Source organism: Protopterus annectens, chromosome 7.part1 (assembly GCF_019279795.1).
Source record: "Protopterus annectens isolate FY-2018-M chromosome 7.part1, PAN1.0, whole genome shotgun sequence".
Taxonomy (NCBI): domain Eukaryota; kingdom Metazoa; phylum Chordata; order Ceratodontiformes; family Protopteridae; genus Protopterus; species Protopterus annectens.
The window spans coordinates 367,495,563-367,520,430 of NC_056740.1; the positions used below are offsets into that span (position 1 = coordinate 367,495,563).

At 37.8% G+C, this 24,868-nt stretch overlaps 1 protein-coding gene across 1 annotated transcript in view; it reads right to left on the bottom strand.

Moving 5' to 3' along the window:
• Positions 1–24,868, bottom strand: part of ACOX2 (acyl-CoA oxidase 2) — a 1,215,466-nt gene that overhangs the window by 1,013,741 nt on the left and 176,857 nt on the right. Inside the window, exon 3 of the mRNA XM_044078809.1 lies at positions 5,466–5,620. Within this exon, the coding sequence (XP_043934744.1) occupies positions 5,466–5,620 (155 nt within the window). The remainder of the gene's footprint in view (positions 1–5,465; positions 5,621–24,868) is intronic.

Sequence of the window (24,868 nt, forward strand, 5' to 3'; positions counted from 1 at the left end):
ATGGGTAGGATGGACACCAGAACAGTTGGCAGGTAAGGGCATTCAGGTTCAAAACTTAACTGGGTTACACAAGCCAGACCGACCGTGCACCTCAGGGAAGACAAACCGATACAATCCCTGGGACATTATGACTATGTCTCCTTACCCCCATGGAAGAATCTCAATTGCAGATGATTCCAAACTCATTATGGTCGCAGGGTCAGCACGATATCGGACTGATTAGAATGGCAGGACAGGTAAAGATTACACCCAAGTCAGAATTTAGACCTCATAAACGGCAGTATCCCTTGAGCAGAAAGGCAGAGGAGGGTATTTTACCGGTAATCACAGCACTTTTGAAAGCTGGAGTATTAATTCTGTGCACAGACTCACCGTAATACGCCCTTATTTCCAGTAAAAAAACCGGATGGGACATGGAGGATGGTACAAGACTTACAGGCAATAAATGCCGCGGTGGTACCTCGGGCCCCCATAGTCCCGGATCCGTCTATTCTGCTGAACGATATCCTTCCAACGGATAACTACTTTTCTGTAATTGATATCAGTAATGCCTTTTTCTCTATTCCCTTGCAGGAAGATAGTAGATTTTGGTTTGCATTTACGTTTATGGGCAAGCGTTATACCTATACCAGGTTACCGCAGGGATACTGCGAAAGTCCGACCATCTTCTCACAAGAGATGTGCACCAATTTGGTTAGTTCCAACCAGCCCAAGGGTGCCACCTACTGCTGTACGTGGATGATATCCTCCTGGCCGCGACTACGGAAGAACTCTGTAAGTCCGAGACTATTCGACTACTACACTTTCTGGCACACGAAGGACATAAGGTAAATAAGTCTAAGTTACAATTTTTTTGTAAATTAGAAGTACGTTACCTGGGTTATACTATCTCTGGGAAGGGCAGGCGATTAGATGACAGCAGAAAGAATGCTATTTTACAAGCCCCCATGCCAACTACAAAAAAAGAAATGATGTCCTTTTTAGGCATTACGAACTTCTGTCGTAGTTGGATTCCCAACTACGCCGAAGAAGTGCACCTTCTATCAGACTTAATTTTTGCAATACCGATGGCGGCAAAAGATTTGCTGCACTGGACAGACAAGGCAGTACAGGCATTTACTAGGATCAAGCAACTGATAGCTGGGTCAGCAACATTGGGGTTTCCAGATTACAGTAAGACCTTTATACAGACTGTAGATTGCAAGCAGGATTTATGACATCTGTTTTAATGCAAATGTATGGAGATAAGTTAAGACCATTGGCATTTTACTCTAGCAAATTAGACTCAGTAGCACGAGCATTACCACACTGTGTGCAAGCAGTAATTGCAGCCGCTTTGGCGGTACAAGCGTCTGCCACGTTGGTATTGTTCCATGATCTTACGTTAAAAGTCCCGCACTCTGTAGCAGTCATCCTTCTGCAGGACAAGTTAACATTTCTGTCACCTAGCAGACATTTATCTTGTATGACTACGCTGTTATCGCAGCCACACATGACAATTGAGAGATGCACTACCTTAAATCCAGCGACATTGCTACCTGTTGCTGAAGACGGTATTCGCATGTATGCTTAGATCTCATACATTCTAAAGTTCTACCAAGACCGGATCTTAAAGATCAACCCTTACTACATGCGGACTGGACACTGTTTGTAGATGGGTCAGCACGCAAAACAGAAACAGGCACCACGCAGGTAGGGTATGCAGTTACTACTGCAACTCAGATAATAGAGGCAAGACCACTCCCCGGGAACTTATCCGCTCAAGCAGCGGAACTGATTGCTGTGACAAGGGCATGTCTCCTTTCAGAGGACAGGAATGTCACTATCTATACGGATAGTCAATATGCCTTCTTTACGGTGCATGTGTTTGCTCAGCAATGGAAAAATAGGGGGATGGTTACAACCTCGGGAAAGACATTATGCACAAAGACCTAATCCTTGAATTACTACAAGCCGTCCAACGGCCACGGGTTTGGCCATCTGTAAATGCGCTGCTCATACCCGTGCTAAGGACCCGGTATCACTTGGTAATGCCCTAGCAGACAAAGCAGCCAAAGAGGCAGCTATGTCCAGTACCTTTTCACTTGAAACCACACCTACAGAATTACAACCAACAGATAAATTTGATTTGCAAACCTTACAAGTCATGCAGGAACTTAGCACAGTACAGGAAAAACAACGCTGGACTAGGTATGGTGTTAGGCAGAACAAAGGAATCTATGTGGGACCGGATAATAAATATGTTTTGCCTACTAATCTTTTTAGATATGCAGCACTAGTTGTGCATGGCCCTTCCCATCTGGGCCCTGCAGCTATGGTTAGAATTATCCACCTTACCTTTTGGACCAAGGGTTTCATTGCATATGCAAAACGCTTTTGTCTATCCTGCATAGTATGTGCTAAATACCACGGGAGGGTCAGAGTTGCTCCGCATCATTTCCAACACCCCTATCCTTTTCATACAATATGTATGGACTTCATCGAATTGACCCGGCACAACTAAAGAAGTTTGTGTTAGTAATAGTAGATGCATTTACTAAGTGGGTTGAGGCTTTTCCGGTGACACATCCGGATGCTCAATCAGTGGCTAAAATTTTGGTCAATCACATCGTCCCGCACTTTGGACTTCCTACACGCATCTACTCTGACAACGGCACACATTTTGTCAATCAGATCATACAGAAACTGTCTACAGTTTTCCAAATTGAATTGAAACACCATTGTGCCTACCACCCACAGTCAGCAGGGTTGGTGGAACGCCATAACGGCATTCTAAAAGGCAAGTTGAGAAAACTCATGGCCGAGACACATCAGTCTTGGATTACCTGTCTACCTCTAGCCCTCCTTTCCATGCGCACAACTCCCACCTCAAAAGGAGTCACCCCATTTGAGTTGTTCTATGGGAGACCTTATTACGTCCCGCAGTGGCAAAACTTGTTGCCTGCGGAACGTGAGGGGTGAGGAGATAGCTGAGTACATGAGGAAAATGCTGACCAATACTAACAGCTGTTTAACGAATGATTGTTTTTCAGGTTCAAGAGACGACAAGATCACGGAAATCAGACCCGGCGAGTGGGTCTGGATCAAAATAATAAACGCAAGAATTGGGCATCCCCAAATGGGAGGGCCTTACCAGGTGCTAATCGCAACTCCAACAGCAGTTCGGATTAAAGAAAGGTCCTCATGGATCCACCTAACGCACTGCAAAATCATAAAACATTTTAAGTTAAATAAAGACTTGAGTTCCCCTGAGGAACAAACAGACAGCAGCAATCATGAAGGACAATAATGAGAATAAGAGAAAATGGTTCTATTGCAATGTTTTATTGTTTATAACTATTGTGATTGTAATATTTCTGTTTTGGACATTTCTGTCTTTTAATGAAGCTAGCCATTCAAAAGAGACAAACACACCAGCTGGCATCCAAACTTTAATACATATCAAGCGATTAAATATGCATATGCATCCTCAATGAATGTCTCAAATTGTTGGGTATGTACTGCAATACCTACTGTACACAGTGGCTTAATGTTAGGGACAGCCCCTCTGGGAATAAATGATACTTGGAATAGTTTGTTGTTTGAAACCACAGAAGTACCACTGAGAGACAAGGTGGCGCTGCCTCTTCTGGGCGCCAAAATGGAACAGTGTGTTTTCAAAAGATTGGGAAAGTTAAGGTGGGGCTGAGCCAATGTAATTTGACAATAGTTCATAATTGTACCCTAGAAGGGCAGTGTGAGACCAAGTTTGGAGCTATAAAAAGACATCAATGTAAATGATATTAGTTTTGTTGAAAAATGCTGTATGTATATGGCCTGTTATTTAAGGGCTAAAGCCAAATGGGAGTTATGAATTTGCAACCAATATTACCATCAAAACAAATGATTGTTATTTTATTTGTGGTAGGAAAGCATATAAATGGTTACCATATGGCTGGTCAGGAAGTTGTTTTTGGGATATCTGATACCAGCTATCAGGCACGCAAATGCGTTGCCTCAAGGTAAAATCTGAAATGCACGTTCTCTTAATAAACCTATTAATCCCGTTGGTAACATTGATGCGTCATGGATTTATCACCATGACTTGGCACACGTCAGCAGCAAAGGACTCTCACATATGGACCTAGGCGATGATGTAATTGCTTGGGCTGGTATTTTGCCAGCATATGGGACAGTAAAATCCATCTGGGAACTGAGAAAACTGTCAAAACTGTTAGAGACTCTGAGTAATGCGACATTTTCAGCACTAGAATTGGTGACGGACGAATTAACGGCGATGAGAACAGTAGTGTTGCAGAACCGTATGGCGCCGATTTCACCCTAGCGGCAAAAGGAGGTACTTGCGCTCTGATACACGAGGAGTGCTGCTCGTTCATCCCTGATAACGAGCACGCGATTCAGAGCCATCTTGAAATAATTCAACAAGTTTCTGAACTGACTAAACCTGGTCCAAACCCTTGACTGACTTTTTCCAAAATCTGTTTGGAAACTGGGGTTCTGTGTTGATGAACATTTTAATTGCTGTATGTGTTGGTGCAATCATATTTTTGCTGCTTGGCTGCTGTTGCATACCATGTATCAAAATGATAATATCGAAGGTTATCTCTGCCAATGCTACAAAAGCATATTTCTCTGATTATGAGAAGGTATACAACGATCTGGGATTGTGTAAAATAAACAGTATACAAAATGTTGTAAGGGGAAATGTGGAAAAATACTGAAGTCAACATATTTTGTATTCTGTATTTAAAGGGTTAAGCAGAAAATGTTCACTGCGTGCAAACTGAAATGTTCTGGAAAATGTTGATCACTGAGGAATGCAGGAGTTAATCTTAAACTACTGATAAGGAAGTTAATGGTGCAAGAATAACTGTGGTACTGGCTGGTAAAAACAAGTAATCAAACTATCAATTTTAATGAAAGTCCTCTGTGCTACGTGTATGTATGTGCAGGAGGGTCTATATAAGGAGAACTTAAAGTACAAGTAGCCAGACTGCTGGCATATTACTATCATGTAGCAGATCTCCATGCATGTAAAATAAAGCTGTTTTACTTGCTTACAAGAACTTGGTGTGATTCTTCCAGAATATGTTAGAAGAGTAAAATCTTTCGACAAGTGTGTTAAGTAACACTTCTGCAATGCTATGTCTGTTATGTATGGATACCTTACACAGGTAATTAGGCTCTTCACCTACAGAATCAGCCTCAAAATACTTTGGTCGCCACAGTAACACCAGATAGTATTGAACATGTCAAGCATGATAACTGCACAACAGATATAGCTCTAATGACATAAAACTCAGAAAATCATAATTACATATAATGTATATAACAAGTTATTAATTTAATTTTAGAACTGTTGTAATGCATTGTTTTCTACGTTAAGTTATTCTGCATTTACTGTATGTCTAGGAAGGGTTTCATTATGATAAATGTGTGAAAAGGAGTTCTGATTCTTCACTTACCATGACCCATTTCTGTCTGTGCGTAACTACCAATAATTTGGTAACTTTTGGACAGAGGAATCCATTTTGCAATCTGAGCATCAGTGCCCAGTGCATTGATGCATGGAATGAATACTCCATTGTGAAGGGGAAATCCAAATTCACCCTTCACTGCTCTGAAAAAAAAAAGAAAACAATATTTGGGTAACAAGTCAATAAAAATACCCATCAGGAAATGGAAATATCATGCAAAAGCTTAAGTTAAGAAACTGCATTTAAGGATACATATAATGTGCTGCATATGAGTAGTTTTAACCTGTCTAGGACACACTGTTGAATAAATCTGTTTGCAGATTTGGAAAGTGCCAAAGAGTTTAACCAGAGTTCACTATGGGGCTATCTAGCTATGCCAGTTTTCACTGCATCGTTCGTATGATCCTTATGAACACATGAGGTGACAATTTAAGCATTATAATACATCCCAATGCTAAGAACTGTGTAATGATATAAAAAGATTGATGAACTGTCTCTTAAAACATATAAATTAGCCCTGTTCTTTCACAATGCAAGATAACACTAGAATGCAATAATTTCCCATTGGGACAAACCAAAATGAACAGTATTACAGAACAACTAGGGAACATTAACACCAATATTTTTTTTTTTTTTTGCAAATGACTCATTTATTCATTAGATTGTTTTTACACCATTGCATAAACAGACTGTTAACTGCAAAGAAAACTAAAATTAAAAATCATTATAATGAACATAAAATAGAAACGAGACTGAATTCTTGTCTCACTGTTAAAGTGAACCTTATGTGCTTCACTGACTGCTCAATCTGCAATACACTTTTTGCAAAACTTAATTTCACAAACACTGTAAAAAGTAGTACAAAATAATAAAAAAGTCTAGCTTTAGTGTCATACCACAACAATCTGTACTTGCCCTTAATCCTTATCTGTTTCCATGCTCACACCCAACAAACACAACAAAACCAAAGTTACAAAATCAGTGAAGATGCATGACAATATAAATGTGAAGCACAAAGAAAAGGAACACTCCACCACTGTAGCAAAAGACAATAATCAAATGAGAAACAATGTTTTTCAATAGCTAACAAGCTAAAGAAACATAACCCAGATAAAAATGCAAACACCTTCCTTGAGCGACTCAAAATGTTAAGTACTTTTCCTCAAAACAACACTTTTGTCCTTTGTATCATAACGGACTTTATCAGAACAAAACTGAAAAAGACTCTCTGTTGTCAATTGCGTGACTTATTTTCAGAAAGATACAAGGGATGACAACATTGTTTTAAGGAAAAGTACTAACATTTTGAGTCGCTTGATAAAGGTGTTTGAATTATCTGGGTTGTGATTCTGGAGCATGTTTGCTACCAAAAACTATTATTTTTAATTTGATAAATGTGAAATAATTAACTCGTTCTGCTGATCTAACCAAAAGTGACATCTGTTCTCGAACACTTGTTGTGTCTTTCGGCTTTTCCCGGTTAGGGGTCGCCACAGCGGAACTCCGGTCCGCTAAGGATTGGCAGTAGATTTTTGGGTGCCGAGTTGCCGGCCCTGACGCACAACCTTCAACGAAGGTATGCCCCTTCACGCATGTCTCAACACAGAAGACGCTCTAGCCGAGAATCGAACAGGACGTCTTACAGTGAGACGACAATGCTACTGCAGCACCACCACCGCAGTTAGCTGTTCTCAAACACTCATTTTTTAAATTCTTTATTTTTCTGTTGGCCTATTATAAGTGCCTTTAAAGGGCATTTTATGACTTAGCAGTGTTTGCATATTTTGGTTACTCAGCTGTGATGTGTTGTAAAGTTTGGCTAGTTTCAGAAATGCTCTGTTGTAAAATGCAAGTGCTCTGAAAACAAAGCCTCTTTGGCCTTCTACACATTGCTTTCTTACAGTTAATATCGGAATTTTCACTAACAGTTTTCCACAGTTCAGTGGGCCAGGGAGCAGTTTCAGTAATAGTTTTTTATAGCTCTCCCTCCTGGGCCAGTACAGCCCCAAGGAAGTGTGCCAAAATGTTGGTTACTTGCTCACTTCAAATCAGGAGACTGCACTTCCAACTATGTATCATTTTTTGTTCCGGTTAAATAAACAGGATTCATTTTAAAACACAAAAAAAAATCATGCTTCAATTCAGCAGCAAACAAAGCAAAGGACTTTATGTTTCAGTAAAGAAACACAATTTTTTAGAACAAAAGCATACACCTGTTAGGAATTTCTGAACACGAAATAATCCCACAGCAGCTGTTTTTCTACAAACTGACAATTTTACCTTTTTAGACTGAAGGCAAACACAGAATGTGAATGGCTTGATTCAGATTTAAACACAATTAATTTTATTTTATTTCTCTATTTCTGTTTGTTTGTTTGCCTTTGATCACCATGGAAGAGCAACAGAATAAAGCACCTTCTCATTGGAGGCCTTGGGAGAAAAGCACCAAGCATGACTCAGCACTACAAAGTAAGACTGGTGTATACATAATACAGGTGATCACCATGTCACATGCACTATACAGTACTTTGAGCATGTTAAGATCACAAACATTTAGAATATTCAACATTATTTATGGTGTATGCATACAGTCACACAATAATTTCAGTAAACAACAGATGAGGCCTGTGCAAATTTTATCCAAACAGTAATTCACTTATAAATAGGCAATAAAGCATGAGAGTTTTATTCTATTGATTTGATTTGACTGCATATGGAGGGACTTAGTAATTTGGTAGGTACGAGGGCAGGACTCTGTGGAGTGTGTACCAGTTTAATAAATGGCTAGTGGCAGGACATCTGTCTGGGGTATAGCGGATGCTGTGAGCAGTATTAATGTGAGTGTAGGCTAATAAACAGTATAAGACAGTCATGTGTTCAATTAATATAGCTAATAAACCCAACAGGAGAGTGTGCCAAAAAAGACTCAAAACAAATGTCAAAGCACAAGGCACACCAACACAAAGAACAAGCTATATAAACGAACGGCCACACAATAAAGCCTGAAGGAAGCTGATTTATTAAACTAACTTTGTCAATACAAATACGTTTTTGTCCATCCAAATGACTTCATCAGACATTACAATGAATAATCCACTAATTTCCCTTAAATACCATCCCCTAAACTGTCAATCAATCATATTTTAATACAATAGGGGATGGTATTTAAGGGAAATTACTGGATTATTCATTGTAATGTCTGATGAAGTCTTTTGGATGGCCAAAAACATATTTGTATTGGCAACGTTAGTTTAATAAATCATCTTCTTTCGGACTTTATTGTGTGGATGTTCATTTATACAGCTTGTTCTCTGTGTTGGTGTGCCTTGTGCTTTGACAATTAATGTGGCTACTTACAAATTCTGCAAGCTTATTATAAGACAGCCCCAGTTTGGCTAGAAAAGAGGATTGTAGGATAGTCAAAACTGATGAGGCTAAGGAGTAGATAGGTCTGAATGAATCATTGATGATCTTACATGCATGTTCTGACAGAAAAGGTTTGGCTTTATAAAGAAGTTCTAGTTTATGTTTTTTTTATTTTTGAACTGCGTATTGGATGTTCTACTCAATCCTTAATCTATGGTCAGTTATTATTCTCCATACTTTTGTATTTTGCAGTATCTCAAGACTAGTATTATTGATTAACATCAGTATTTTTTAAATCTTAGCAGTCTGACTGATGGGGTTGAGGTGAAAAAAGAGCATACGTTTACTTTTTATTTGAATTTAGATGTAGTTTAAATTGCTGTAGCCAGCTTTCAGTTTTTGTAAAGGAATTTTGTAGGTTATCTTTGTGGTTTGATTAAAGAGGCTGCGTTCTGCATCATCTGCATACTAGGTTATATCTGCTGGGACAAAGGCTCATTTATAAATAAAGAGTATGATTCTCAATATCAAATCTTGTGCTACATCTGATGTTATTAGGTGAGCACACTCTGTGGCAGTTAAGGCAACTCTTAAACTGACTGCATTGTCTGTAAGGCCCATTTCCTTCAGTCTTATTCTGGGATATGAATCTCTATCAAATACTTTGTATAGTTCTCAAAATAGAGATGTGTTCACTTACCTTGATTTTGACTTTCAAGAATATAGTTTGTGAAAGTTACTAATGTTGTTTTTGTGCTGTGGAAAGCAATTTATTCTCTATTGGGTAATTGAGCAACTGCAGGTCAACAGATTTTCAAGTATTTTAGATAAAAGAAGGGACAATACTATTTGGTGTTACTGTGGTGACCAAAGTGTTTTGAGGCTGATTCTGTAGGTGAAGAAATGTAGGTTTGTAGTGCCCTAGTTCAAGAACTTTGCCACCTTTATGTAAAGGAATAACAAAAGGCTGTTTCTAGAATATGGGAACTGTAGCTTCTTGGAGAGAAGACACTTCTTTGAGTAAGTTTTTTTTTATCATTGTGGTAAATGAGAAGGTGGAAGTGACTTTATCCATGTCACTTAATGAGCTTTGAGCTTATTGAGGGAGTTAGCAGTATTTCTGTAGTTTGCATTAACCCTTCATGTTATGTTATGTTATAATTTGTTTGATATGTCAAAGGTCAGGCTTGCAATTTTTTAACATTGTATAAATTTACTGATTATTGCTTTGACATTTTCTGTGATATTGCTGTAGACTACTACAGACACTTTGCTTAGCCTTTAAGATGATAACTTTAGTTAGGTTTCACAAGTGCTGATATTATTGTAGATTTATATGTGTTTAATACATTCTAGTTTTTTACATGTTTTATCTCTGTTGTTCAGTACCACAAAAAATGCATCCACTTGCTTTACAAAAACAGTACATAAAGAATGTAACAGTCACCTCATACCTTGTTACAGAATTTGAAAACAACCAGGAAGCCCAATCATACTTCTTGGCTTAAGTTTAGAGACATTTTGCTTTGCTGATTTTGTACAACAGTCAAAAACAAATGCATTCTTACAACAGATCATTCCAGTCAGCAGAACTCCGAAATTATTACTAGAACTGGTAACACTATTATAAGGTTTAAGAAACTATTTGTTTCGGGTCTACAGAGACAATATCAGACAACCAACAGGGCATGAGACTGAAAACACTGTTAAAGTATTTTGAGTTTGGGCACATTGCTAAGAACTGTGTAATAAGTGATGAACATGTGCAAAGAGATGAATGAATCAGTAAGAACAGGTTTTCAATGTTTGACAACAGAGCTGCATTGGTTAGCATTAACAATACTAAATCGCGAATGGGAAATAAACATAAGTAATGTTTGACTCTGGAAGTAAGGTGCTTCCTTTTCGTTTTAGTGAATAATACTGAAGTAAGCCCTAAGCCCAGAAGGAAAAAAAACGTGCATTACATATACAATTGGGGCTAGGAAAGACCACCGTAGTATTACATACTCCTCTAGATACACTGAAACCCTACATTGGGGTGATACCAAAACTTAAAACATGAGGTCATTCTAGGGTAAGATTTTTCCCATTTTCTTGATTTGTAGACCTACATTTATGGTGCATTACAGGGGCTCACACAGGGTGGGGAGAATCAGAAGAAAAAGTCTATTTTTCTGCAAAACAGACATAGATGAAAGTCTGAATGATAGATGCAAAACACTTACCTTTACTACAACAGAGTTAATTCCAATTTAAATGAACTTAGGCCTAAAGATAATAACCATAACAAAGATCTGGTAAACATAAACATTAGTCAAAAAGTTATAAGAAGAAGGAGTGAGAGGATTCATTCATAAGGGAAGCCAGAAACAAGATATAGGCTATAAATGTGCTGCTGTATTGCTAAGATCAGGAACTCACTTTCTCCCATTTTGAAGCAAACAGAATTCCCATTTATTGGTTGGCAAGATAGTGGAAAGATAGTTAAATAACTGTTATTCTTCCAAGCTTTCCATACCAATGTTGGACCTGGCCTGCAGCCATACTGTAGACAGTAATAGATGGAAAAGGTGAGAGAGAAGGTGTTCTATTGGGCTAGAATTTCATGTGCTACTTGTCCAAGTTGTCAGAAAACTGCTACATGCAAAACCTTCATATACCTGGCAATAACTGATTTTCCCTCTGATAGGACTGCTATGCATTTAGTAAGTCTGTTAGTCAAAACTTCTTCTGGGCATCAATATATTTAGCAGTTCTAAGCCATGCCACTCTTTACCCCAGGGCTGTACCACTACATAAAGCCTCTGTCAAACCATCTGCAAGACAGATGAAGCTTATGTTTTAGTAGAGTGGGGACCAGGGCTGGATCCAAATCTAGGTGACCTAGGCAACTGCAAAAGGCCCAGTTCTGGCTGGGAGCCTGGCCATTGTTATTTTTTCTGTTAACATATGTTTGCTATGTCTTAAGTGATAAGGTATTTAAAAAAAATTCTTACAACATTTAAAATAAAAAAAAAGTTCCTTCTCAGTGTCTAAATGATCAGCAAACCAATATTGATACTACTTTAAGATTTTCCTGCTTCCTGTCTGCATGCAAAAGTTACTGCCTCTTAGATTGGCAGTTTCAGCTTCCAAGCAAACACAGCAAATGAATTTTCAGGAACAACTGGCATAAGATTTAAATCTCACAGCAGATGCCCTTATTAAGAGAGAATTGTTTTGTGTGGCATTTGACTTAAGCAGAATTTCTTTACTTTTTTATTTAGCGCAAACTACTGCAGGAAAGAAACTTGACTTATTAACACCTATGTGGTGTAGAATGTCAACCCACTAGTTGCCTATACACATTTGGCATTCCACAGCATCTTCTGAAAAGATCAACAAATGTACATATTTTGTGAACAATAAAAGGTATTAAATCTGTGCAAATGGCAATGTTACCAGTAAGAAGTATTCTTTACAGTGATAATAGTCAGTGTGTTCACAGTCTTTCCATAAATATTATAATATAGCAATAACCCACGGCTGGGTGTGAGTAATGCTGGATTTACCCACAGTTGGCATGGTTTGATCACGAGGGTGAAGCCCGAGTGTTTGTTTTGTGTTGTGTTATGTTTGCGTTCCTGTTATTTAGGTTTTTGTTTGCTTTAGTTTGTATTCTTGCACTTTGTGTGAGATAAAATAGTCCACAGTTGTCTAGGGAGTATTTTTGTGTTTTTTTTTGTATTGAAGCATTGTTATAGTTTTTAAATGTACACTTTTGAAAGAAAAGGTTGAGGGAGGGTGCATCCTGCTTTACTATGTACATTCCTGTGTATGAGTGGAGGACTGTTTGAGGAAGTAAGACTCGGTGCTGGGTGCTTGATATACATATCGGAGACTTTATTACATTTTTCCTGCTTTTTCTCTGCTTAGATAGGGGCGTATGTAGTGCTGTGTAAACTGTATAGTTAGAGTTAGAGCACAAACTAAGAACAAGTAAACAACTAAATTAAAAACAAAAAAAAACGAAGAGGAATAATGATACGAATCCACTGGAGGTCCTTAACTCAGTTTTATTAAGCGCTTTTCGTCACTCACAATAGCGCTTAATAAAATTGAGTTAAGGACCTCTGGTGGATTCGTATCATTATTAATCTTTGTTTTTTTGTTTTTAATTTAGAGTTACAGTTAGAAGTCACGAGTGAAGGTGGATATGCTTCTATTGACTTAATTACTGTTCGAGCTGAGGGACTGAGGAGTGTAATAATACAATTAATGATTTTTGGGTGATTTAGCTGCAGTAACAGTGACTTGTTTAGGGTTTGTTACTTATTATTTAAATGCTTTACTGTGTTGCTTTCTGTGTTCAAAGCTTTGCCATCGCCGCTGCATGATACGTTTGCTTCCGGACTTTTTTCGTTAGTTCGTTTTGATTTACAATGTGTACGCTGGTTGGATTAGCCAATCAGCATGCACGTTTCTCGGCTTTGCAGACTTTGCATTGTATAATATATTATAATGCACACAGATCCAAAATTATACTTTTGCTATACTTTCACAAACAAATTGTCATATATTGGAAACCGCACAACCTAGACATATATTGCTAAAACAGTTTTGTTAACGAGACATAAGCTTTCATATGACAACAAGAAATTCCTCTATGAGCGCATGTTTGAGATATTTATAGACATTTGAAACATACACAATTATATAATTATCAATATAAATAACACTAGATATCGCTCAAGATGTGCAACTTACAGTGCAAATTTAAGACAGTTTTCTTCAACAAGATGTAAGGTTTTATCTGCTATCATGCCACATTTTGTAAGTTACTTTTTTTTTTGAAGTTTTAAGTACACGTGGAAATTGTTTTTTATAATTACCAGCAAACAATTAGCAATATCTCAGGTGCAGAGTGATATAAAAGGACACTAACAATGAATTTTCCTGACTCCCACAATGGCATTATCATACCGTACTCTTCAGTTTCATGTAGGGCTCCCAGATATGAAAATTTGAACATAAATATGAAAATACGAATAACAAGAAACAAACAGTGATTCATTTCTCTTCTGCACGACATCCTAGATTAACAATCATGTCATTTTGTTAATAACTCCTCACATTTTTTAATACTGCTTATTGTTAGCAGGTAAGTCTCTTAGTTAAAGAAGCCAGACCCAGAAAATGTCTAGATGCCACAACCAGCTACGGTTGTGAACTGGAGGTACACAAAAAGGAGCTACAGGCTCGAATGAGTTAAGCAAACCACAGGAGAGAAAGCTGACTAGAGGATGAGCCTCAGCAGAAAATAAGCTGTGTGTGTGTGTGTGTGTGTGTGAAATGCTACAGTAGGACAGGGCTATTAATTAAGTTATTTGTTTGTTCAGACTCAAACACTGTATTCTGGCTGCAGGAAATAAGAGCCTTAATCCTCCACACCAACTGCCAGAAATCCATTAGCACTCTTTTTTCATTTAGTAAATTCAGAGGATTACAATCAGTAAATGTCAGTCATTAGAATTTCACAGTTCACATTCATACCTCTAAACTGCCCAGATTTTTGCCTCATATTTTTGGTCTGTTCCTCATAAAATCTGTGGTTTTCTGGTAAGTCACCGAAGATTGAATGCACTAAATAATAAGATACATAATGACATACATTTGAGTTTCAGACTTCATATCCTTCAGAAAAATGCATGCTAACAGAAATCCTGTTATTCTAGCAACTTTCAAGTTTAACTGTCTCTATTTTTAAGCCTTTGTTTCCCCCCATTATTTTAGACTTTGTCCAGATTTCTTGCGCTGAGAGGTTGAGAGGTATGCTCACAACATGCACGTTGATGCAAAACCTGTTGTTCTAGATAACTTTTCAAATGATTTAGAGTAGTCTCCAGTTTACATCTCTGTTTTTTTATTCATATTTATACCCTGCCCTTGAGCATGTCACTTAACCAGACAGTGCTTTAGGGCAAGTGGAAATTGGGAGAGGCTCCTCACTGGCGCCATGGACTGTAAAGCTAGTAACTACTGCAATTGAACTAGAGTAGCTATGGTATAAAAGTAAGGAGCTGATTGTAGTAAACGGGAGCATCATTACATCAGCCATGTTCTTTGGGTGTGATCCTTGGTTTCCTTAATGTTGGCAGCGTGTTTATTATTTAACTATGAATAAACTGGAGAGCAAGAAGTCTATGTTAATATTTTTATTGTGAATACATTTTTAATTTATCTTGTTTTTTTTTTTTTTTTTTTAGGCACCCATGAAATGCACTGTTTGGGCTACAACAGTTTATTTAGCACATAGTGCAGATAAATATAGCTATGGGCTGTTAAAGAGATGCTTTCTGTAGTACATGGTTTGATTCCCTCAGCCTTCATTTGTCTTCTGTGTAACTCTGCCAAGTTATTTCACCACAGTACTCCTGGACTGCTCCTGAAAAGGGACATTTATGTCCAGTGTGCTGTCCCAGGTGTTTTCACAGTTTTGAGTGGTTGTGCTATACATATGTCTTTTGAATTCCCACACCCTTGTCACAAAGATGTTAATTAATACTTCACTATATATGATATTTGAGAATGAATATTGTATATTGTTTATAAAATGACTATCAGTGTTTTTATTTCTATAAAATCTGAAATAGAAGTTTTTAATGAAATCCAAATCACAGTGATAATTGTAAAAGTAAAGAAAAAAATAGTGTGTATTCTGACAGATTTAAACACTGTTTCTGGTAATTGGGGAAAGACAGCCAAGTAATGGGATATTGGTATGGCTTGTGGGGGCCTGATTCATTTCCCTGCATAGGGCCCCATTTGTCCACGATCTGGCTCTGAAGGTGTATGCTGCAACAATATAACACTACTAGCCATTCAAGCAGGTCACACCTGTGATGAGTGAGGTTATAATGGATAGCGATTCTTGATGACAGAGAACACATACGGAGGTGAAAAATAAGATGTAGGTGTTCTGCAAGCATGTAAGCCCCCCTCAAAAAAATAGTATGATATGCAGTAATATTTCTGACTTTTGTATGACTTGTGGGGTGTTGGACCAAAGCTGCACCAACATTTATATCATCTGTAAATTGTTTTGCTTAATTCATTGCGCTCATTAATTAATTAATAAGCCCAGATTGTGTAATATAGTCTAACCTTATTGCACTTTAGTAATATATTTTTGTAGTACCTTCTTTACTGCCTCTAACAACTACAAATGGGTTGACATTTTCAGGTCATGTGATCTGTATTATTTGGAGTTATGATCAGAATAATCAGATCTTCAGCATCAATTATGTAGTCATTGCTGAATATTACTGGGATACAGTCTTTACAAGATTAGATCACAAAGGAGTTCTGCATTTATTTAAAAACTGTTACAATTTGGCAGTTACTGCAGAGATCCTAAGCTGCAACATGCTAGTGAGCTGCTCCTGAGGCAAGGGTGTAGGATTTGAGTCTTTCTGCCTTCATTTACCTACCGTGGGAGATTGAGCAAGTCACTTAACCAGACAGCGCCTTGGAACAATTCCTGTTTTAGGACAGGCTCCTTAATGGTTTCCTGGACTGCATACGTAGCAACTATGAACCAGTTGTCATTGTTTGCCAGCCCACCCCTATTGCATAGCTGATGTAGTTCAGGAAATGTTAAGGCAATATCACCAGCGCACCATTTTTTAATGCAGCCTAGGCAACTGATTCTTCAGGGGCAGCAAATAATAGTTCTCTTTAATGCGGAATTATTCAAATGACTTTTACTTCTGCAGAAACTGTGCATATTGACTTAGTATATGTCAGCTGGTGGTTAATATTCTTATGCTCTCCAAAATACTTTTCTATTCAAACTGTGTTACACCTAGCTGGATCTTAAGGTATGGTGCTAGTAATATTTATACTACTTTTATGTAGTTCATCCAAAACTACCAATAAAGTATATATAATGTATTTCATGCTAACAACAAAGGGAGTGCATAGTCATCAAAGTGGCTATAACTGCTGGTGGAGGCTCTCTGTGTTTGAAAGTACCTTATGCTATTTCATGATCATTTTTATAAAGTCTTTAATCTCACTTTGTAAGAAAAGTGTGCAGGAGAGTGTATGAATTAAGCAGGAACACTGGCTACTGTGTTTTTTTTAAATAAATGTGAAATATATGACTTTGGTTATTATTCATTGTTTGACACATACATAACAGAAGGATGCAGTCAACAATGTAACTATAACTGCTGGGTCTGGAAGATGTCTAGATTAAAATGACTGACTCTGCTGAGCTAATAATTTTAAAAAGTCATTAGCCTGTCTTTGCAGGACTAGTGTGCATTTGTGTAAAGCAAATTGGAATACTTCACTGTGGCCATTTTTATCACAACCAGACATGCGATGTATACACAGTCAATTTATTGGTCATAATTGTTGAGTACAATTATTGTTGTATTATACTGACAACAGTTTGAGTGGCCTTTAATAAAATCATTCACCTTTTCATCTGATTTGCTCACCAGGGGTAAAAACATTTTGTGTTGCTCTATCTTAGATTGTTGTTTTTATCTGTTACGGTGAATGTATTTGATTTCTAAATACGTACTTCTGTAGATGTGAACTTTATTTGAAATGTGTGGAGCTTTTCTCCCCAGGCCTCTACTGAAAATGAACATATATCCAGCTAGACTAGCCCAGTCAACAAATGTAAAATAAATAAATAAAAAATAAAATAAAATTTAAAGGTTGAAATATTCTGAAATGGGTTCTTATTGTCATCATTGCTTCATGCATTTTGTTTCACTGCCTACTGGAAAAATGTTCAAAACTAATAATTTAAAACTCTCTCTCTCTAACACAAATTGCTATATTAACTCACTCAGTTCAATGGAGCTCAGGAAGTTTGCACTGCAACTTGCAATGTGCGAAGCCTAAACCTTTTGACAGAATTAAATTATGTCCTCACATTTCTAACAAATATATCTCTGGCACCACAGGGATTATGAAAGAAGTATAAATGGCAAACTCTTCAGCATAAACTGTTTTTTCACGGTAGTATTCTTTAGTTTCGAGGTCTTAAACTGAATTTTATAAGTCACAATAAACACAGTCCCCTGGATTCTGCAAGCCTTGCACGGCATGCAGGATTAGTGCAAGAGCTCTAGCAGGCAATATGTCTGCCGTGCCATCCAAAAATAGCCTGTAGGGGCGTGTACGAGCACTCCTGCACTAGTCCTGCATGGACTCAGCCCCTGTATGCAAATAACCCCATTTGCAGGAGAAATCCGGGCAAATGAGGTGAATTTGCGATCCAGGAAGCTGGAAACCGGCCTTGCAGGACTAGTGTAATCTGCAGGAATGTACTCGGTTAGTAACCGAGTACATTTCTGCAAATTCGAAAATGGAGCTGTGACAGCTCCAAATAAAGGGTGCATATCATTCAGGAAGCATGCATTGGCCAAGTATACGGCCATTGGCATTGAAAACAGTTTAGAAAATAAAAAAATCAGCTTTTATTTTTTTTTAGCCAATCTCAGCTGTTTAAGCATAGGGCAGCGGCGTGAAAACGGGATTGGGGGGAAAATAAACCTAAAATAAGCATTCTAACTAAAATCACTATTCTGCCATTAAAGTCAATGGTAGGCAGAAGACAACATGGCCAGTGAGTAGTGGTTGCTAAGGGGGGAGGCTCAGTGTGAGACATGTAACTATGCATTAGCAGGCAATCCTATGCAAATGAGGGGAATGATAGTGCATCACAGATTTCCACAGCATGCTAGTCAGCTCCCAACAGTGTAAGAGCAGGAATAGCTTGGTGCAAGCCTAGGAGTTAGCTGACATCATAGGGGTGTGTGCCAGGCATACTGTAAGCAGATTGGAGCTCAGGTTTGCTCCTAGCTTAGCACAGCTAGGCAAGGAGAGTGTGTCTGAGTTTTTGCACACTTTTTCGAGTAATTCACATAAGGTGGAATCTATTATTCTTAAATACTGGCCCATTTTGGGGGTCAATGAAGAAATTAAACATTTATTTCCGAGCCAGCCACATTTCATTAGAAAGAGGGGTATTAATTTAAAGGAACCTTTTGAAAAAAAGGGGAAATGTAATATTAGTAATAAAATGAAGTGGGGTACACACAAATGTGGCAGCTGCAGTCAATGTTTTGCCATGTTAAACCACAACACCTTCTATCTACCACACAGAAATGTTATAGTGAGAACTAATAAATACTATAATTGTGGAACCAAGGGGGTGGTATACTTAGGAGTTTGCACCTATTGTTTAAGTTTTTATGTTGGTAAAACGGAGAGAACTTTAAGGAAAAGGGTGTACGAACACTTCTATGACATTTCTAGAAGTAAGGAGTCTAATGCATTCTTTAAACACTCTCAAAAATGTGTAAAAATGAACTTAAAGTTTATGGTGCTAGAACAAATCACCCCAGAGGTAAGAGGGGGAAGCTGGGAGACTCATTTAAAGTTTCGTGAACTTTTTTGGCAGTTGAGATTAGATGCCACTAGCTCTCCTGGGTTAAATGATAGCATAAATATAGGATGTGTTTTGAAGCTCAGGAAAGCAAAGCTTTGAATGAGCATTATGGTGTTTATATGTTTATATATTTATTACACCATACTATTTGATTTTACAATATTGGTTTTAACTTATGCTTGTTATAATACTTGAATTTGTTAATGTATTTATGTTTCCTTCTGCGTAGATTGCACTTTGACAGTTTCATGGTTTGTACTTAAATATTTGAATTTATTTTATTTAATTGAATGCAATCTACTAGTCATGTGATTAATTAACTTGCTATATTAATAAGAAATGGCACTATGGTTTGTATTCATTCCTTGAAAAAGCCTGGCAGGAGCTGGGTGAAAGTGCTTGGATTTATTGGTGTATCGTGGTTCATTAAATTTGTGTTCTCAACTTTAGCTTCGGGTCCTGTGCCTTTGGATACAATTTAGATTTGCTGTGTGAGCTGCTTTATGTTTGTTTAAATCACTTTCTTGGTCGAATTTGGTATTCCAATGGCTGAAGGAACGGAGCAGATGAGTTTGAATAACACACCTAACATACTTAAGGAAGCTATGGATGACAGCCCGGTTACTAGAGCTGAGTTTAATCAGATGATGGCACTTCTTACTCAGTTATCCAATTCTATTAACGCACGAAACCAGGACATTGATTCTCGGTTACCGTGCAATCAACCTCTTGTAGCAGAAACACGTAATAAGCGTAAAGAGTGTTCTGAAGGAACTTCCGGTTTCATTTTAAATGGGGAGGCAGCCGACAACGTGAATCATGAGCACCGTTGTAACAGGTTTAGGAAAACCTGAAAATGTACCAGGAACTGGTCCAGAGAAGGGAAAGAAGGACTTCAGTTTTAATGCATGGACTGGCAAACATTTCTTTTTTCAACAAGGTACTGTAACCAACGCCTTCAACGAAGTGGTTGAAGGAAATTTTAGTATTTTCAAAGACAAGTTATATACATTAAAAAAATAAGCAACTGGAGATTGACTATTTAAGGAAATGTATTCGTGTGAAGCGCATTCCGAAAGGATTGCGTTTCTACAAATTCCCTAACAATGCTCAGCCTGGAACAGTTTTTTATGATAAATTATGTGCAATATTTGATAATGCAGGGCTTAAAATTTAAACTTAATGATTTCAGAGTATGAGAATCAAACTGAAATGTTGCTCAAAGATTTAAATGTTTTAAATGATAAAGTTGTCAATGACAGTTTTTTTAGTGTTAAAAGAGATTACGAAAATGCGTTTGTTGAGGTGGATCAGTTTTGTAATAAAATCTTAAACCGCAAAATTAAGAAGTTAGAAAGGGTCTTGTTAGATTATAGGGATGGTAAGGCCTACCCTAATCCAAGCAGGGGTAGATGGATGCAGGAAAACACAAATATGGAGTCTAATAGGGCAGAGCAGGCACCCAGAAGTGACAATTATGTTAACAATGCCACAGAACCACCCAGAAGAAGCGAGAGGCTTGCTGAAAGGGGTAGGAAGAACTCGGTTCAGGATTTTCAACATCCCCCCAACAGAGGGGGGAAAGTATTGAGACAGCAACAGTTAGCATGGACAAGCCATCGCAACTGATTTTGGATGAAGAATTAGCTCTTATAGGAACAGAATTGCACCTTAACAGACAAATTACTTTTAGGAAAGACAACTTTTCTATTTTTAATTACACAGATTTGATCCCCACACAGGCTTTTTTTAGTCTCTTTTCGAAAGGCTTACATTTTGTCCCCTCAAAGGTATCTATCAGAGTAGAAGCAATTTTGGATTTGAAACTGTTCATTCGACAAATGAACCTTCAGTTATTTTTTAAGGGAAAACCTAAAAATGATTTTAATCTTGTTAGGTCAAGCACCTTTAATCCCCCTAACCACCCTGTGTTAAATGTATTTTCAGACGTGGTTGAAAAAAAGATAAGGGAAATGCAAGGTAAGACATACAAGGCCAGTTTTAATAATTTAGTGCAAGCAGAATTAGAACTGATTGACTTGTTAAAAAAAGAAGGCTGCAGAATTATGAAACCGGACAAGGGAGGGAGTGTTGTATTAATGTATGAAGTTGATTATGAAGCTTATTTACATGAAATGTTACAGGATGCTGAGCAGTATGAAATTGTATCAAAAAACAAAATTAATATTGCATATTCTAAGATTAGCTATCAGTTGTTTGACCATTTATTGCAAGGGGTAATTAATGAGAGTCTTTACAATTTCCTTTTAGTAGACAAGCCTAAGGTTCTGGTCATCTTTGGGATTCCGAAGACACACAAAGGATTACATCCCCTCAAATTTAGACCGATTGTGGCTGGTGCGGGGGGGGGGGGGGTATCACGGAACCTTTAGCTAAATTTATTGATGCTAAACTTAAAAAATATGTATCCACTATTGAACATATTTGTAAGGATTCTTGGGATTGTTTGAGAAGCATAGATCAAGCTTACTTCACTACGCACATGCTTATGATAACCATAGATGTAGTAGAATTATTTCCCAGTATCCCACACAGTATAGGACTGGAATGTTTAAGAGAAATTTTGGTTACCCAGTCAGGTCTTGATAGTAGAACAATCTATTTAGTGATAGAATTTATGGAGATAATACTGGAAAACAATTTCATTCTTTTTAATGGTGAATTTTTCAGATAAAGAAAGGGTGTTGCTATGGGGAGTCCTTGTGCAACAATGTATGCTAACCTTGTTCTCTATTATTGGGAACAAAAATTTGTGTTGCGGACTACCTGGAACAGGTTCATTAGACTTTATAGAAGGTTTTTAGAAGATATATGTATTTTATGGAAAGGTACAGAAAACGATTTTAAGAGATTTATGGAACATATTAACTCTAGTACAGATTTTTTGAAATTTACTTATTCCATTATTTAAATGAATTAAATTATTTGGACATCACGCTCTCAAAGGATTACATTAATTCTGGATTTCATTCAAGAATTTATAGGAAGCCCACGTTTTCTAATTCTTATTTACATTTTAGTAGTTGGCATCCTTTTTATCAACAAAAGGCTATTATTAAAGGGAAGCTCATTAGAGCTTCAAGAATTTGTAGCTCACTGGAAAGTTTTAGCCTTGAAGTTGAGACTATTAAAAAATTATTTTTAGAGAAAGACTATCCTGAAACTTTGATAGATGCTGTTATGCAGGATTTTTTTAAAAATAGGGAATCAAAATATCCAGCATTATTGGGATTAGGTAAACTACAAGAGAAAAGCGAACCTAAAAAAGACATTGAGACTGGAAATAAATTTTTGCACACTTTTTCGAGTAATTCACATAAGGTGGAATCTATTATTCTTAAATACTGGCCCATTTTGGGGGTCAATGAAGAAATGAAACATTTATTTCCGAGCCAGCCACATTTCATTAGAAAGAGGGGTACTAATTTAAAGGAACTTTTTGAAAAAAAGGGGAAATGTAATATTAGTAATAAAATGAAGTGGGGTACACACAAATGTGGCAGTTGCAACCAATGTTTTGCCATGTTAAACCACAACACCTTCTATCTACCACACAGAAATTTTATAGTGAGAACTAATAAACACTATAACTGTGGAACCAAGGGGGTGGTATACTTAGGAGTTTGCACGTATTGTTTAAGTTTTTATGTTGGTAAAACGGAGAGAACTTTAAGGAAAAGGGTGTACGGACACTTCTATGACATTTCTAGAAGTAAGGAGTCTAATGCATTCTTTAAACACTCTCAAAAATGTGTAAAATGAACTTAAAGTTTATGGTGCTAGAACAAATCACCCCAGAGGTAAGAGGGGGAAGCTGGGAGACTCGTTTAGAGTTTCATGAACTTTTTTGGCAGTTGAGATTAGATGCCACTAGCTCTCCTGGGTTAAATGATAGCATAAATATAGGATGTGTTTTGAAGCTCAGGAAAGCAAAGCTTTGAATGAGCATTATGGTGTTTATATGTTTAAATATTTATTACACCATACTATTTGATTTTACAATATTGGTTTTAACTTATGCTTGTTATAATACTTGAATTTGTTAATGTATTTATGTTTGCTTCTGCATAGATTGCACTTTGACAGTTTCATGGTTTGTACTTAAATATTTGAATTTATTTTATTTAATTGAATGCAATCTACTAGTCATGTGATTAATTAACTTGCTATATTAATAAGAAATGGCACTATGGTTTGTATTCATTCCTTGAAAAAGCCTGGCAGGAGCTGGGTGAAAGCGCTTGGATTTATTGGTGTATCGTGGTTCATTAAATTTGTGTTCTCAACTTTAGCTTCGGGTCCTGTGCCTTTGGATACAATTTAGATTTGCTGTGTCCCCCCACCACCCTATGTAGAAATGTAATAACAGTCAGGTGTACCCCCCACTCCCATGTAGACATGTAGAAACAGTCAGGTGTGCCCCTATCCCCAATGCAGCACAGAAATGCAGTAACAGTCAAGTGTACCCCCCAATCCAGTGTAGAAATGTAGAAACAGTCAGGTGACCCCCCCCCACAATCCTATGTAGAAATGTAGCAACAGTCAGGTGTGCCCCCCCCAACTCCTAAGTGGAAATAGACAGGTCTGCCCCTTCCCCCAATCCAGTGTAGAAATGTAGTGACACTCAGGTGTGCCCCCCCAATCATGTGCAGAAATGTAGTAACATGTATGTATAGGTGTAATACGAGTGGAGCACAGATGCCCAGAGGTGGCCAAGGTAGCAGGATAGGTCGTAGCATTTGCAAAATATGCAGGTCTGTGTGTGTTAGGATGGTTTGTGTTTCATATTGTGTGAGAGTGGTCAGTATGTATGCATGTTGACGTAAGACCTAGTGGCCTTTGCCCACTACTGCTGATGACAGTGACAAGCCCTCGCAACTGCAGTGCCAAAGACAATCCCCTCCAGTATAACACATGCTAGCAGTAAGCCGTTGTAAATGTATGGTGGTAATATGTGTCACCATCTGAAAGACTGACATGGCATGGCTGTTGGGCTAGATATACAAGAAGTACATAGGGGAAAGTACCCCAGACATACAGTATATATTGTGTCACTGTGAAATGGAGATACCCTTGGATTTGTACATATAGGTATGCATCACAGTAACTGGACCTGTAGTAGGGGATACCGGTGATGTCTGCCTGAACACCTGCAGATCACAAAGGAGGTAAGACTGATGTATTGGGAATCAGCTGATGTACCTGCACATGCCAGCATAACTGGAATGACCCATGCATATCTGTGTGTCAGATTGTAAGTAGTGTCCATAGCACACATGCACCCAGCCACGCAAACACCACCCACAGACACCTCTCTGGTAATATCTCTGCTGTGGGGAATGGGTACAGTAAGACCCCACCTGTATATGGCAATAGTGGAAGACTACAGCATGCAGTACAGGTGTCCCATGCAGGCATGTCCCTGCGCTGTAGATAGCACCCTGCCAGCATCTACACCACCTGAACAAGAGGGATAGAAGGTATTGGCATGAACATCTATCACACCTACCCTGTTACCCCAGAGGAATATATTGTATGGTGGTCTGGG